We start from the raw sequence: 17,391 nt of genomic DNA, 5'->3' as shown, positions 1-17,391 counted from the left end.
AATTAGTTGCATTAGCCACAAAAAAGAGTTTAATGGTGACCAGGTGCAGAAAATTATAAAAAGAATAAATTCTAATAAATTATTCAAAAATATATATATATAAAAAAAAGATTAAATATTATTTCAAAATGTATAAAGGTAATCAGAAAAGTATTGTAAAGTTAGCAAGTAAAACTAAAAATAATAAATACAAATAAATTAATAAAATAAAATATAAATAAATAAATATTATTTCAGTGCATATTGAGGAAGATGGAGAAATCATGATAAATCCCCATGATAAATATATTATTATATTATAAAAAAAAAAATAATATAATATATATATATATCTATATATATATATATATATATATATATATATATATATATATATATATATATATATATATATATATATAATAACTAAAATAAAAATGTAAATAAAACTTGTAAAATGTAAAAACAAATATATAATAAATGTATATTATTTCAAGAGAGTCACAGAAAATTATCTACCAGGTAAATAATAATAAAAATAAAAAAAATTATATATACAAAATATAAACGAAAATGGTCAGATATAAAGAAATATTATTTCAAAGAGATGTGTAGAAAATGCTCAATTTACAAAGCAGATCTAAAAATAATTAGTACAAATAAATTAATCAAATAAAAAAATAGTAAATAGTCAAATTAAATTAGAAATAAATATTATTTTAAAGCATATTAAGGGAGGCAAAGAAAATTATGATAAACTTACCAAGTTAAAAAAAATTTAAGTAAAAAACAAGCATGATTAAATTCTTAAAATATATTTTTTTAAATTACTCTAAATTATTTTTATTTTAAATAAAAAAAAAATAGGCTGCTATTTCTGTATTTAGTTGATTTATTTCTGTTTCATAAAGTTTTTTTAAGTTTTTTTATAATGTGCCAAAATGTGTGTTTGGTAATTTTGTGCAGGTCGAACGAGAGGTTAGCGGAGGCCAACACTAAGCTCCTGAGCGAGAGGCAGCGCAGTAAATCTCTGCTCACCAGCAGTATAGTGAACGGCGGTTTAGGAGGCCCCGCTCTGGATGTGGCGTCTCTGGGCTCCGTGGGGGCATACGGAGCCTCTCTAGGACCCCTGAACAGGAGTCTGGGCCTCGGGACGCCTCTGCTGGGTACGGTAGGGGAATCCCAGAGCAGCCGCGTAGAGGCCTACCTGGCAAAGGTGAGCGATGCCGCATGCAGTCTTTGACTCTCATTTAGATTGTGAATAGGTTTCCAAATCCTACACCACACTGGCTCAACATTCAACTCTAACCATGAGCTGATACTTACTGTTAGCTTTAGAAGAGCCACCCAAAATAAATCCCATGCCAGGTGGTGATTCTAAAACTAACAAACAATGATATATTTTCTCCTTCCACTATCCCTCCCTTCATAAGCGTAGTAAATAACCTCGTGGTCTGTTTTTCCTTTGGCTGCTGTCTGGACTCATGACCTCTTCTGTCTCTGATATCTTCAGCTTCTAGCTCAAAAGTCTGTTTCTCACCTGTCCTCTCTGCAGCCTGATACCTGAGCAGGTGTGTAGCTGATGTGTGCAGATCTCTGACTGTCAGAACACACACATACATGATTACCAATGCAGTAAATGAGTATATTTTTTAGTTTTAATGAAGTTTCATAGGTAATAAATCATATTACATTTTAATTATTTTGTGTAAAAATGTTCATTTTGGAAGTTGGGTCAGAGAGTTCATTCATCACACTGGAAATGGAAGGTAAAGTCAAGCGCATTGCATTGTGGGATACAGTACTGAGTGTGGTGTGCTCTGGTTGACAAATGTAGTAGGTTATTTAAGTATTTAAATGATACAGAAAATCATAGTAAATATCCTACAGAAGTAGCACGAGTATCTCTTATGTCTATATTTAATTTTCATGAATATTTATATTTAAACAAGATCTATGATTTATGAACAAATATGTGATGTGTAACATGTTTTTTTTTTTTTTGCTCCTGTCTTAATTTGATATTTTACTAATGAAATCATAAAATGAAATTATATCACTAGCTAGGGTTACATTATGGCTGTGTGTGTTCAAGCAAAAAAAAACTTAAAAAAAAAAAAACTGGTCTTGTGACATTGAATACTGGAGTAATGGTGCTAAAAAAAATCAGCTTTGATCACAGGAATAAATTACATTTTAAAATGTATTCAAATAAAAAACAGCTATTTCAAATTGTAATAATATTTTATGATTTCTCTGTTTCACTGTATGTTGAATCAAATAAATGCTGCCTTAAAACACAACATTTTTGAATGGTAATGGATGCTTTTACTAGCATTTGGATTTTGACCAATCAGTTGTGTCAAAACCATGGCGCATCTGCATAGTCATGGTTCTACATTTTTATAGTATGAACGCTGTGACAACTTAAAAAAACGAGCTGGCTGAGTGCTAGTTTTAGGACATGCGTGTTAGATGAGATCATGTGTGTGATTTGGTTTGTTCCTGTTGCAGATGCAGACGGAGCTGGAGAAGCACATATCCAAGGAGCTGGACTATGGTGAGACATTATTACAACAAAATGTTCACATGTATTTTATGTAAATAGTCATTTTTACTGTTATGAGGATCACATTCATTTAGAATACAAGCTATCATCATTTATATATTTAATTTATATTAGAATTTAAACTCAATATTCTCCTATATCACACTATATGAGCCATAAAATACAAACAAAATGCATGCAAAAGTTTTTTTTTGTTTTTTTTGTCTGAAGGTTTAATAAACTGTTGAGTTAAAAAAGATAATTTTTTCAGACAATACTTGAAAATGTCAGGCTTTACAGGGTTAATATGATCCTTAAGTTAGAATTACATTATGACTGGTTGGATCTCCACTCAAGTCCAAGCAAAAATGTATTCTGTATTAATGTGAATGGCCTCAAATGTGACTTTTTTGTGATTTTCTTTCTCGTGTCATTCTCTCAGTGACAGGAGAGCTGGAAGGAGGAACCGCCCGCATGTCACCCGTAGGATCGGCCTCTGGCTCTCAGAATCTGAACGTGAGTCTGGAGCCGCCGGACCCCGTCAGCAGAGCCACTCAACAGTACCTCGAGGTGCTGAAGAAGAACTACATGATCTGACCCGCGGTCAGTCCACACACTGTGAGCACAATCAACTCCAGCGCCTTATCGCTGACCCACAAACCCACTGGAGCACCCTAAAAAGCCTAGAGATTGAGAAAACAAGAGTTTGTTTACTAAAGCTGGTGTTTTAAAAGCAGTTATGGTGCCTCCTTATGGTCACAGAAAGAAATAGTTCACCCAAAAATGAAAATTTGCTGGCCAACTAAAAATGAGTTTGTTTCTTCATGGGAACATATTTGGAGAAATGTAGCATTGCATCACTTGATCACCAATGGATCCTCTGCAGTGAATGGGTGCCGTCAGAATGACAGTCCAAACAGCTGATAAAAACATCACAGTAATCCACACCACTCCAGTCCATCAGTTAATGTCTTGTGGATTATATGTTTTTATCAGCTGTTTGGACTCTCATTCTGACGGCACCCATTCACTGCAGAGGATCCACTGAATGCTAAATACATCTTTGATGACTTTGATGAAATTTTCATTTTGGATGAACTATTCCTTTTAACACTCAAGTCTATCTGAACATGTTCTTCAGAGTTTGCCTAACAAGGCTCATTATCGAAGTAGAATATATTCATAATTGTAAAACCCCAGCACCAGACAGATTCCTGCTGGTCAGGAACCAACGTCGCCATTTTGTTGAGTCAAAATGAGTGAAAAACTCCATGGAGACTGAAACGAGGCTGCCTGTCTGGACTTGTGTATTAGTCCAGACCACCAAAAGGGCCAAAGTTTCAACACTACAATCAGTTTGTGATCTTTAATCGAGTGTGACAATGCACTTTTGTGCCTCAGGAGCAAGTGAACTGTTTAAGTCATTCTGTTGTTGAAGCCATACGAGCGTCACTGAGGTTTAAGGTACGTGTGAAGTGCAGCTTTCAGTGTTGCGTCCCCAAAGTGTTTTGTTTTTATCATATGTGGGGTTTTAATTGACTATGTATATATTTTGGCTGTTTTTGTAGTCGAGGCATATTATAAAGAGTGTTACATTTGTACCGTTAATATTATTGCCAAGTAATGACAATGGTACATTCTGTTATCGTGCAATATATACACAACTTATTTTAATTTCAAATGACCATACACTCATTTAGAGATGTTATTTTGGGAAATTAATGCTATACTTGAATGAGACAAAACCAGACAATGATCTTGTGATTTTCTAGAGTATGTGATGGTGTCACCGCTTCGCTGTGCTCAGAATGAATCTTTTCGTGTGTATGATTGAATCTCACCAGGTCATATTTTAGATGTTGCATAAATTATATTTTGCATAATGTTATTAAAAAAAATACAGTTAAGAGCTTAACAGTTAAGCACATTTCACCCCCCAAATTAACATTATTGTAATTAAAAGTATATATATATATATATATATATATATATATATATATATATATATATACACACACACACACACACACACACACACACAGTCAAATCAGACACTACAATGCATATACAACTGTACATTTTTATATATATACACGTTTTTTAAATATATATATAGAAACAAATATATAAATAACATTAACATTTGCTTTATTATTAATTGTACTAAACATGCTTAAGCTTCATTTGCAAAATGTCAATAAAACAATGTTGTGTCTTTAAACAGACAATTAAACTGATTTTACCACCAAATTCTTATTGCTGGCATTTAAAAGAAAAGTTTTAAACTTAATTATTTTAATACAAATTAAATTCAGTAGAACAGACACTACCATGCAACATGCTATATATCTATATCTAAATATATACACACACATACATATACACATTTTTGGTGTGTTAATGACAATTGGAGCAGAAAATGTGCTCAACTGTTAACTGGTCAAAAACTCTTTAAAATAATCTTTGTTTTCATTATGCACAATGATTTTTTTTTTTTTTTGTGAAATATGACCGTAGCATGTTTTTAATAGTTTTCATCAGATTCATCTGTATGTTTTAGTTTTTGTCAACTGAAATATGTCCAGTCTCTTCCAAGCATTTCAGTATTGTTTTTGTCTCGAGAGGATTCAGATGTTTAAAAGCTATAAAATAAACATGGGCCTTACGGTTGTTTGTGTCATTGTCTCAGACCAGTCAAAAATGGTGAATCACTTTCATAATGAATACAAAAAGCAACCTTTATTTATCTAATATACAAAATTCAACAGCACAAATCAACACTCAGCTCTATGATGTCCAGCTTTCCTCTGAATCATTCAGTCAGTGATGCGTCTCAGAAGTTCTTCATACTCAAAAGGATGAATATTTGACTAAAGAACATAGTGTGATGCTGAGCTGTTAGCGTTGATCTTCTCGATCCTCCTCATGAGTCTTCAGCAGAATCTCAGGTCGTTCTCCAGTTTGTAGATTTTGGCCCTCAGGTTCTTCAGCTCACTCTGGACCTTTACCGTGCGGCTGTTGGTCTGCCGAACTTCATGGAGAATCGCCAGATCTTGATCAGGGCCCACGTTGAGTGTCAACTAGTGAAAGACACAGCCATCAAAATCTGCATCAATTAATGCTAATATCAATGACTAACAAATAGTTGCCAATTTCACATACATACATACATACATACATATATATATTCTCAAATAGCAGAGATACATGAGAGAAATGACTGACTTTAAAGAGATATTTCTCCACGTCTTTGACTTTCTGCCGCAGGAGTTTGATATCGGTCTTGAATCCCTCCACCTCCATGGCCCGCCTCTTCTCCAGAGCTTCATAACGTTTAGTCATCAGCTGCAGACGATTGGCCATCTTATCAGAGCGCTCCTAAAAACACTAAAGCTTAGTTTGACACTTAAACAACCTCGACATTTCAATAAAATATTTTCATGTCAGAAGCATCTCACCCCTTGTGTGCTTCGAAAAAGTACTTTTTTTTTCTTTTTTTTTTTAAATAAACATAGGAGAGATTTAGCATGATGTTTAGGCTGCTCTTGTCTGTATGACTCAAGGACATTCAGCTGAACATCTGGTTTTTGTGAGCCACAGAAGTTAATAGTGCTAGCATTCATGAGGGTGGCTAATCAATAATTTCTTTGTTTTTTTCTGGTGAAGGAGTTTGTTTGCGTACTTTGAAGATCTCTCGGCCCACGTCGCCCTCCTCTCTGATCTGGGACAGGTCCGTCTCCAGATTCACACACTGCTCTCGGTACATGTCAGCCAGTTTATGAGCCTGTTTCAGTTCCTCACGCAAAGCCTACTGGGAAAAAAAAGAAAGAAAAAAAAAAAGAGAGACAAACCCACTTGAGACCTGGATAAAATCTTGTTTCAAAAGATAGAGAATGTGATAGCTCCATATAAAAGTGTTTTCAACTAAAGCATGCTTATCCTGCACAAAAAAAAAAAAAAAAAAAAAAAAAAAAAAAAAAAAAAAAAAAGACATTTTAAAATTATTTAATATTTAATTTATATACAAATAATAAGCATACCTGTACATTATAAATATAATAGCTAATGTAAATATATAAACATCATATATACATTTTTATAAATATTATATATTAAATAAAACAATAAAAAATTTATATTTATGTTCTTTTTTTCTGTTAAGCATAACAGTTGATCCTTAAAGTTTATTAATATATATATAAAAAAACAAAAATAAAACAAAATTACTAAAACTTGTTAATACTTCACAATTTTTACTTTTATTTTAAAAACTTTAATAGCAGATTAATTCTAATTAAAAATAATCAAATCCTGATTTATTTTTAAATCATTTAAAAAATATCTAAAAATATTTAAAAAATACATTTTCTGTAATATATATATATATATATATATATATATATCCTATATATATATATATATGTATCTTTTAATTAAAAAAAAAAATAAATATATATATATATATATATATATCTATATTATATATATATATAGATATATATATAAACAATACTTTTATCTTATCTTAGGCTTTAGTACATTAACAGTGTAGATGGCAAATAGTTATTTTCTTTAAAAACATCACATTACTTTTCTCACGTTATTATTAAATACAAAGCTGACTTTATTATTTAATAAGGGGGTTTATCATCATCATATTTGGGTGTCTTTGGCATAAAATTTTTGAAAAGTTCTGCCTTAAACTTTTCCAGCCATTTGTGCCATTCCAAAAACCCAAGCTGCTTAAATGAAGAAGGAAATGGGAGCTGTCTGACCCGGATCTCCTCCCGGTGTGTGTGGCTGCTCTCGTGTTTGGGCTGTGAGATGAGCGGGACGTCTGCAGACAGAGGCGGAGGCTGCTCTGGGAAACCGCGCTCCTCTCTCAGCCGCTCCTGACAGGAGTCCAGCTCTCGCAGCAGACGGTCCTTCTCCAGCATCCAGCTCTTCTCGTGAGCTCGACTCTCAAACTTCAGCTGCAGGAAGTCCCTGGTGCTCTCGTGCAGCAGGTTCTGCGTGCGCTGCAGTCTGAACACGAGACAGAGTCCAGCTCAGGCCTGGTGCTCGGGGCTTGTTGAATCAGGAGGACGGATGGACTTACTTGTCGGTGAGGGCCGTGACTGTGTCCTGGTCGCGCTGGTGCTGTACCTGTCTCTCCTCCCGATGAATGCGTCTGTCCTCCAGCAGCGCCTCCACCTGCTCTTTAGCCAGCCGCGTCTGCTCCTCCAGCTGAGCCTGCAGCGCCTCCACCTGGACTCATACAACAACAGCAGCCATTCAACACACAGCAAGCTATTAAAAAACAAAACAAAAAAAGATTAGCACGTGCTTATTAAATTAAAATGTTTATTCTGCACAAAAATTTTTTTAATAAAGCTAATTATATGTATACCTACACATGATGTACATCTATATTTATATATTTACATTTAATCATTTAGCAGATGCTTTTATCCAATGAGGACAATGGAAGGAATAAATGAAATAAATAAAAAGAAAACAGACAGAATGCAAAAAGATTAGAAAAGCTAGTGTGCATTTTTTTTTTTTTTAATAAATGCAGGCTTGTTGACCATGAGACACACACACACACACACACACACACCTGCAGCAGTAACGTCTGGTTGTCTCTCTTGTACTGCTCTGAAATTGTGGCATCTTCTCCTTCTCTGGACGATTTCTTGCTTCCTGTAGTTTAAAACCCCACATCCTCATCTCAGAAGATTATGAATGTATCAATGCACCCATAAAACCACCACAAATTAGTCACTAGCAACTAAATACGAAACAAAATAAAGGTGAAGGCGGACCTTTCGCTGACACAGGCCTCGGTTTCACCCCCTTTGATTCCTCATGTGATCTCGGCAGGACCTTCTTCTGAGGGACTGTGACCTGAAACCATATAAATACAAAACAAACGGAATTCACGAAAACATAAAAATCGAGCATAATACTTCACAAATGGCTATAATGAGGTTGACGCATGTTGTTTTGAACCTTGTGCGGAGGCTCGCGATGGAAGTACGTGATCTCGCCTGGATCTGGACCCACCAGCGCTAGAAGATGCTGGATCTTCTTCCGGTCCTCCAGCTCTCTGTGACGATAAAAAAAACACACTTCAGCTTGAGATATGAAGTCTGTGCTCTGGTCTCTGTGATGAGGAGACATGTGACCTGATTTTGAGCCGGTCGTTCTCGGCGTACAGTCGCAGCGCCTGCTCTCGCTCCTGGAAGAGATACACCTGCATATCACTGAGAGCGTTCTGGAGCTCCGCGATCTCCTCCTCGCGCTGACGCACCTCCCACTGCAACTTGTGCTGCACAAGCACACACAAAAAACAATAATACAACCAGGAGCAAAGGATATAACAGAGCAGGAACATCCTCCAGGTGACAGGAGCTCACCTGCTCCTCCGCGGTGCTCCTGTACTTCTCCAGCATCTGCAGCAGGTCATCATGCTCTCCATCAAACTGCGCCAGCTTCTGCCTGTAGAACTCCAGCAGCTCGCGGGACGGCCGCAGATACGCCAGACGCTCAGAGACCGAGGGCAGCGGAGACTCAGGACTGACCCAAACAGAGAAGAAGAGGATGAGACGCTTAAAAGAGTGGCATTTGGGATTTCAGATAATGTTATCTGTAATTATATATTAGAACATATTATTATTATTATATTAAATAGTATGTAAAATAAAATACTATTTAAATAATATAAATACACGTAATATTACTAGTGTGTGTGTGTGTGTGTGTGTGTGTTGTTTTCTTTAACCATTAAGATAAAAAGTATTAATGGTCAGAAAAAATAATTTATTACATTTACATTTAGTCTTTAATCCAAAGCGACTTACAAATGAGTGCAATCAAAATCAACAAAAGAGCAATGATATGCAAGTGCTAGAAGTCTCAGTTAGCTTAACAGTACACGTAGCAAGGTTTTTTTATTATATGATAAAAAGAAAACAGAGTAGAAAAAGAATAGAGCAAGCTAGTGTTAGTGTTGCTTTGGTAATTGTATTATAAATAAAAATAAAACATAGATAGATAGACAGACATGTATATATTTACCTTTTACGTTGTTTTGTAGGAGAAGAATCCATCATCACAGTGTATGGCCTAATTTAAAAAAAAAGGATTTTAATGTGATGCACTCAAAATACATTTAAAAAGTAGGCTACAATAATAATAAAATAAATTAATTTTACACCAATTTTTAAGGTGATTTTATCTAATATAATAATCTGTAGGCGATCAAACTTCAATCTAAAATTAAGGTAAATTAAAGACAACAAGCAATATGTAAATATTCATAAAAACAGGCCAAAGTACAGCTCTGTTGTTCACATCCGGGTGTGTTCAGTTCAGTGTGACGCGCTTCTGGTTGTCATGTAAACAGTGACGCTCCCGGTGGGAAATTTGAACGAATAAAGCGTTATACAGGTTCATTTAGACTGTTTAACGATATAATTAACTGCTTAAATTATCACCTTAGTCACTTTATGTATTCATCAACCTGTCAGATGTGCAATTAATAGTTAATGTTGCACAATAAAACCAAAATATCATAAACAACGGTAGTTAATGATTTAACTAAACAGCTAACTTACATCTGCCAGCATTTTCAATATTTACCGCACGATTAAATCGCTGTTATAATACTATTCTCGCTGTAAACCAAATGTTAATGTAATAGTTACCTTCTGCGTGCGTGTGTATAACGTTACTCGACGCTCGCTTTTAAAACACGCCGGTTACAAACCGGAAGTCTTGGTGTTTAATCGAGCGGGTTATGAATGCGTCCCCTGCGACGCAGAGTGTGCGTAACAGCGACGCAGCCTTGCGTCAGACTCGAGCAGCAGACGCCTGTCAGTTCTTCTGCTGACACACACACACACACACACACACACACACACACACACACACACACACACACACACACACACACTGCACGGGGATTGATTCAGATGAGAGCCACACACGGATCCCATGCGTGGCCTTTAGAGCCAGAAAAACATGTTTGACAGCTGCTGATAGCATGTGGGCTAAAGCTTAGCAGCGCAGGAGGAGTCATGCTCAGGTCAAAGTAGTAGCACTGTCTTGCTTCTTCATATATTTCGAAGAAAACCATGGCAGAGATGTTTTCCCTGTGGAATATGTTTAGAATCGGGTGGAGAGGCGTGAAACTGAGCAGGAGAGTCACTAATGCAGCTGTTTCTGCGCAGACGCAGCGCCGCTACAGCACAGTGAGTTCACGCGCGTTATTATTATTATTATCGTTCATAATTCAATCCTCAGTGATAATAACAAGCCAACAAACACCCAAACCACAGCGAGACGAGAAGTGTCATGTGCTCTTAGGCTTGTGTTGTTTTGTTTTCATGAGTTTCTGGATGTGTTTCAAACCGTTGTGAGCTGCCTATCTAGACAGCATTTTCTGTCCAAAAATACACATATTATATTAAAATCATGTGTATATACAGCTGTATATTATTATAAATATAATATATGATTATTTCTATGAATATATAATTATTTCTATGAATATTTATATAATATAATATCAAATATTCTATATTAAATATTATACATATGGATATTTATATAAATTTTTATATGCAAAAATAAAAAAAATTATATAATATTTATATATATATATTAAAAATATAAAAAAAAAAAAAAAAAAAAAAAAAAAAAAAATATATATATATATATATATACATACACACACACACACACACACACACTTTTTATTACATTTTAATGAAAAGAAAAGCAACAGAAATGCCAATAATGCACGGAAAAGTGTCTAAAAGCCTCCGATACTCAGAAATGATGCCCAGGTAAGCAGCATGCTAGGTTTTGACACACAGGCTTTGACATTTGACAAGAGAATGAAACTTCTGCAATCAATCTACATGAACTTTCACCTGGATTTGTGGGATTTTTCTCCCTAAATAGTACAGCAGATGTGAGGGGACGTGCTCAAGGTTTCGCTTTCCTTTTGCAGGATATGTGAAACAGTTTTAAGGCGGGAATAAAGCACCTTGTCATTAGAGGGTGGTGTGGCGTCATGGTTTAGTTTGGGCCTGAAGTTGATCTGGAACTTGAAGGTCGTAGGTTCAAATCCCTACTTAAGTTATGACCATTGTGACCTTGAGCAAGACAATTTATCCTCTAGGAAAACCAAGATTAACAGATTTATACATCATCTGAAAGCTGAATAAATAATCTTTCCATTGATGTATGGTTTGTAAAGAGGACAATATTTGTCTGAGATACAACTATTTAAAAATCTGGAATCTGAGGGTGCAGAAAAATCTTAATATTGAGAAAATCATCTTTAAAGTTGTCCAAATGAATTATTAGCAATGCATTTTACTAATCAAAAATTAAGTTTTGATATATTTACGGTAGGAAATTTACAAAGGATCTTCATGGAACATGATTTTTACTTAATATCCTAATGATTTTTGACATAAAAGAAAAATCTATAATTTTGACCCAAACAATGTATTGTTCGCTATTGCTACAAATATACCCCAGAGGCTTAATAAGTGCTGACTAACTAATAAAAACTTGCAATTAATATTGTTTTGGGGATGTGTGTGAGCAGGAGTGCAGCTTGTTTGGGCTTCTGTTTGACATTGACGGGGTGCTGGTACGCGGACGGACGCCCATCCCTGCAGCCAAACAGTGTTTTAGGAACCTGGTGGACGGCGACGGAAAATACAGGGTTCCTGTGGTGTTTGTGACAAATGCGGGAAACTCTCTGCGAGAAACCAAGGCCGAGCAGCTGTCTCACCTTCTGGAGGTTGAGGTGAGACACCTGACGACAGGTGTAACCACAAAAACTGCACTGTCCGGTAGTTTACACATAACATGTGATTTGTTTACATGTGTCCGAGAGCAAGACGGGACGGTTTGATTTCTCCACACAGGTGTCACCGGACCAGGTGGTGCTGTCCCACAGTCCTCTGCGGGTGTTCACTCAGTTTCATGACCTGTGTGTGCTGGTGTCCGGACAGGGACCCGTGGTGGAAGTTGCACACAAGTATCCTTCTTTACCTTGATTTTGAGGACTATAATTATATAATAGTTATAAAGATTTATAATTCTAAAAATAAAATTTATATATTAGAATTTATATAACATCATTTGTTATTTCTTATAATTATAGTTATTTATTATTATTAAAATATTGTAATAATTATAACTATAATTATTTTTATATTTAAATAACATATAATTACTATAATTATAATTAATAGTTTCAATTATATATATATATATATATATATATATATACAGTACAGGTCAAAAGTTTGGAAACATTACTATTTTTAATGTTTTTGAAAGAAGTCTCTTCTGCTCATCAAGCCTGCATTTATTTGATCAAAATACAGAAAAAAAACAGTAACATTGTGAAATATTATTACAACTTAAAATAATAGTTTTCTATTTGAATATACTTTAAAAAAAAAAATTATTCCTGTGATGCAAAGCTGAATTTTCAGCATCATTACTCCAGCCTTCAGTGTCACATGTAACATCCAGTCTATCACATGATCATTTAGAAATCATTCTAATATTCTGATTTATTATGAGTGTTGGAAACAGTTCTGCTGTCTAATATATTTGATGAATAAAAGGTTAAAAAGAACTGCATTTATTCAAAAAAAAAAATATTCTAATAATATATATTCTAATAATATATTTTCTTTACTATCACTTTTTATCAACCCTTGCTGAATAAAAGTATTGATTTTATTTAAAAAAAAAGAAAGAAAAAAAATTACTGACCAGTAGTCTATATTGTTATTAAAAATTATTTATATTTTAAAAACATAGCTTCTTTTTTTTTTTTTTTTTTTTTTTACTTTTTATTCATCAAACTATCCTAAAAAAGTATCACATGTTCTGAAAAAATATTAAGCAGCAGAACTGTTTCCAACTTTGATAATGAATCATCATATTAGAATGATTTCTAAAGGATCATGTGATAATGATCCTAAAATTCAGCTTTGCATCACAGAAATAAATGATAATTTAAAGTATAATAAATTTTAAAAACAATTATTTTAAATTGTAATAATATATCACATTACATTTTTTTCTGTATTTTTAATCAAATAAATGCAGACTTGATGAGCAGAAGAAACTTCTTTCAAAAACATTAAAAATAGTAATGTTTCCAAACTTTTGACCTGTACTGTATGTATAGTTACAAATATAATTATTGTAATAAGCATAATAAATAATAAATATATAATTTAATATAATTAATATACTACTATAATAGTTATTTAATAAATAATCAAATTAAAATTAATAAAATATATTTAAATATTTTAAGTATAATTTCATAAAAATATCATTAAATTACATTTGTAAATTATAATGAATTTCTGTAATTACTATAATACTTCAATAGTAATACAAAATTTTATTTTTTAAATAATAAAGATTATTACAGTATATATATAATAAAATATATAATTTGTGAATACATAAGTATATTGAAAATATAGATTTTAATATATAAAATATATGTCTAAAATAAAAAGTGTGTTTGTATATATAGTAATAAATTATTATTAAAATGTATTACAAAAATTATATATATATGTGAGTGTGTGTGTGTGTGTGTGTGTATATATATATAAATATATATATATATATATATATATATATATATATATATATATATATATATAGTTTCTGTTTGTTTGTTTTTGTTTTTAATTGTCCTTAACAAATAAACTCAGTGTAGGTTTCAAGAACGTTGTGACCATTGACATGCTAAGAGAAGCGAATCCTCTCCTGGATGTAGTGGATCACAATCGCAGACCCAAAGACTTGGTGAGTAGAAACAATGATACTTGAATATGTTAGTCTCACTATCAGCCTACTCTCTGAACAGATTCCTAATCTTAACCATTAAGCTCTGTCTATATAACGTACTTCCCCAGATTCCCCCGTCTATGGATCTGCCACCAATAGATGGTGAGTTTCACTCCACTGCTTTCACGTTTTGTTCTGGAAATCTGTGTCCATTCTCATCTGTAATTACCGTCACTTTACAGCTGTCGTCCTGTTTGGCGAGCCTATCAGGTGGGAGACCAACTTACAACTGATCACTGATGTGCTCTTGACCAATGGGAGGCCAGGAAACCCTGTGACATCATTGCATTACCCACATATCCCCGTGCTGGCCTGCAACATGGATCTGCTGTGGATGGCCGAAGCCAAAAACCCTCGGTCAGTGTCAGGAAGATATTTTTGTCCAATCTAACGGTGAAATGGTGGTTAAATCTAGCAAGGGATGATGTTTGTTTGTCATTAGATTCGGACACGGCATGTTCCTCGTGTGTCTGGAGAGCATCTATAAGAAGATAACCGGCTGTGAGCTGAAGTACGAGGCTCTGATCGGGAAGCCCAGCGTTGTGACTTACAACTACGCTGAACTGCTCATTAGAAAACAGGCCGAGAAACTGGGCTGGACCCGACCGGTCGAGAGACTTTACGCCATTGGGTGAGACTGAATGGTCAGATTTCACTGACCTTGAGCTCAATCCATAGCACACACTACTGGTCAGAAGTATTTTTTGTGCTCACCAAGGCTGCATTTATTTGGTGAAAAACATGGTAAAAACAATAATACTGTGAAATATTATTACAATTAATATATCTGAATATTCAGCATCATTACTCCAGTCTTCAGTGTCACATGATCCTCCAGAAATCATTCTGATATGATGATTTGCTGCTCAAGAAACTCTTTTTAGAATTTTTGTTGAAAAGAAAGTTCAAAAAGAACAGCATTTTTTGAAATAGAAATCTTCTGTGACATAATAAAAAAGACTTTACAGTCACTTTTAATCAATTTAACGCATCCTTGCTGAATACAAGTATTATTTTCTTTCTTAAAAAAAATAAATAAATAAAAACTCCTACTAAACCCAAACTTCTGAATGGTAGTGTGTGACAGTTTCCACAAAAACACTAAGTAGCAAAAACAGTTCTCAATATAAATAATAAGAAAACATATTTCTTGAGCAGCAAATACGTATATTAGAGGATTAAGGATCATGTGACACTGAAGACTGGAGAAATGATGCTGAAAATTCAGCTTTGCCTCACAAGAATAAATTACATTTTACAATATATTCAAATAAAATAAAAAAAAATTACCATTTACACAATATTACTGTTTTACTGTATTTTACATCAAATAAATGCAGCCTTGGTGAACAGAAAGTGTGACCCTGGACCACGAAACCAGTCTTAAGTCTCTGGGGTATATTTGTAGCAATAGCCAAAAATACATTGCATGGGTCAAAGTTATAGATTTTTCTTTTATGCCAAAAATCATTAGGATATTAAGTAAAGATCATGTGCCGTGAAGATATATTGTAAATTTCCTACTGTAAATATATCAAATTTTAATTTTTGATTAGTAATATGCATTGCTAAGAACTTCATTTGAACAACTTTAAAGATGATTTTCTCAATATTTAGATTTTTTTGCACTCTCAGATTCCAGATTTCAGTGTCTCGGCCAAATATTGTCCTCCTAACAAACCATACATCAATGGAAAGCTTATTTATTCTTGACACTTAAGACTGGTTTTGTGGTCCAGGGTCACAAATACTTTTCTTTCAGAAACATTAAAAATCTATCTAATTATTGAAACCAGTCAAAATGTCTGATGCAGGTGTATCTCTCTCATAGTGACAACCCGATGGCTGATATTTATGGTGCAAACCTGTACAACCGCTACCTCAAAGCGATGCATCGCACCCGTGTGCAGGCGCAGGGCAGCTCGAGCAGCCAGGTGCCCGGAGACCAGCAGTGTGAAGCGTCCGACGATGCCAAAGGTTCAGGACGGGTGATGGTGGGAGGCTCGTTCGATCACCGTCTGCCCGAAGGCTGCAGCTCCATCCTGGTCTGCACGGGCGTCTACAACCGCGACCACCAGGACCTGCCCTCGGACCCCGAGCAGACGGTCACAGAGCAGCGGATCTTCCACGGTCACCGGGACTTCCGCTTCGACCCCAGTCTGACGCAGCCCTCCTTCATCGTGCATGACGTTCGGGACGGAGTGGAGCTGGTCTTCCAGCGGGAGGGTTGGTCGCTGCAGTAAACCATCGTTTATCACTCCACGTCTACATGCGATGAGTCACGACTAGGGCTGCAAAACCATTAGAAAGTTTGTTTACATTCTATATGTGTGTGTACTGTGTATATTTATTATACACACATATATGTATTAGTGCTGTCAAACAATTAATCGTGATTAATCACATCCAAAATAAAAGTTTTTGTTTACATAGTTTGAAAATACTTACATGTATATATTTATATTCATATAATTGATATTGTATATTGATATATTTAATATATAAAGTATCATTTTTCTTAAATATATACATGCATGGGTGTGTATTTATATATACATTATAAATATACACAGTACACACATATACTATGTAAACGAAAACTGGATGCACATTAAACTTGCATTTGGCCATATTCCGAACCGATCACGTCTCCGCCCCCTCCGCCCCTGTCAATCGAGAAGGTCAAGAGACGTCAATCTCAAGAAGAGATTCAAGGTGAGAACCATGGACAAGACAGTAATCGTTTCACAGCACTAATATGCATATATTTTTAAAAAATATTTGTATGTAAACATTTATTTATATTATATATAAATATGAATATTTTACATATAAATCAAACATATTTTTCCTTAATATATACATGTATTTGTGTGTATTTATAGATACCTAATAAATATACACAGTACACACATATAGTATGTAAACAAAAACTTTTATTTTGAATCGATTAATCGCGACTAATTGTT

The 17,391-nt window shown here is 34.4% G+C and overlaps 3 protein-coding genes across 3 annotated transcripts in view; 2 read left to right on the top strand and 1 right to left on the bottom strand.

Moving 5' to 3' along the window:
• Positions 1-3,263, top strand: part of si:ch211-272n13.3 (ankyrin repeat domain-containing protein 26) — a 35,842-nt gene extending 32,579 nt beyond the window's left edge. Inside the window, 3 exon segments of the mRNA XM_042752755.1 lie at positions 946-1,195; positions 2,494-2,539; positions 2,970-3,263. Of these exon segments, the coding sequence (XP_042608689.1) occupies positions 946-1,195; positions 2,494-2,539; positions 2,970-3,124 (451 nt within the window). The 3' untranslated portion in view covers positions 3,125-3,263.
• A 1,557-nt stretch (positions 3,264-4,820) lies between these two features.
• On the bottom strand, positions 4,821-10,325 carry ccdc77 (coiled-coil domain containing 77). Its single transcript, XM_042752891.1, has 12 exons — positions 10,219-10,325; positions 9,590-9,637; positions 8,929-9,088; positions 8,698-8,840; positions 8,522-8,618; positions 8,335-8,416; positions 8,130-8,212; positions 7,626-7,774; positions 7,303-7,552; positions 6,210-6,335; positions 5,753-5,905; positions 4,821-5,607 (listed from the first exon to the last, which is right to left on the bottom strand). The coding sequence occupies exons 2-12, from the start codon at positions 9,622-9,624 to the stop codon at positions 5,461-5,463; spliced, it is 1,425 nt and encodes a 474-aa protein (XP_042608825.1). The 5' UTR covers positions 9,625-9,637; positions 10,219-10,325; the 3' UTR covers positions 4,821-5,460.
• Positions 10,326-10,425: 100 nt separating this feature from the next.
• LOC109099411 (haloacid dehalogenase-like hydrolase domain-containing 5) lies at positions 10,426-16,847 on the top strand. The gene is made up of 8 exons (XM_042752892.1): positions 10,426-10,764; positions 12,135-12,338; positions 12,460-12,572; positions 14,287-14,380; positions 14,491-14,524; positions 14,605-14,779; positions 14,865-15,053; positions 16,254-16,847. The coding sequence occupies exons 1-8, from the start codon at positions 10,648-10,650 to the stop codon at positions 16,663-16,665; spliced, it is 1,338 nt and encodes a 445-aa protein (XP_042608826.1). The 5' UTR covers positions 10,426-10,647; the 3' UTR covers positions 16,666-16,847.
• The last annotated feature ends 544 nt before the right edge of the window (positions 16,848-17,391 follow it).

This window comes from Cyprinus carpio, chromosome B25 (genome assembly GCF_018340385.1).
Source record: "Cyprinus carpio isolate SPL01 chromosome B25, ASM1834038v1, whole genome shotgun sequence".
Classification (NCBI taxonomy): domain Eukaryota; kingdom Metazoa; phylum Chordata; class Actinopteri; order Cypriniformes; family Cyprinidae; genus Cyprinus; species Cyprinus carpio.
Note: the sequence above shows the minus strand (reverse complement) of the source record. Positions and strands in the feature narration are given on the sequence as shown.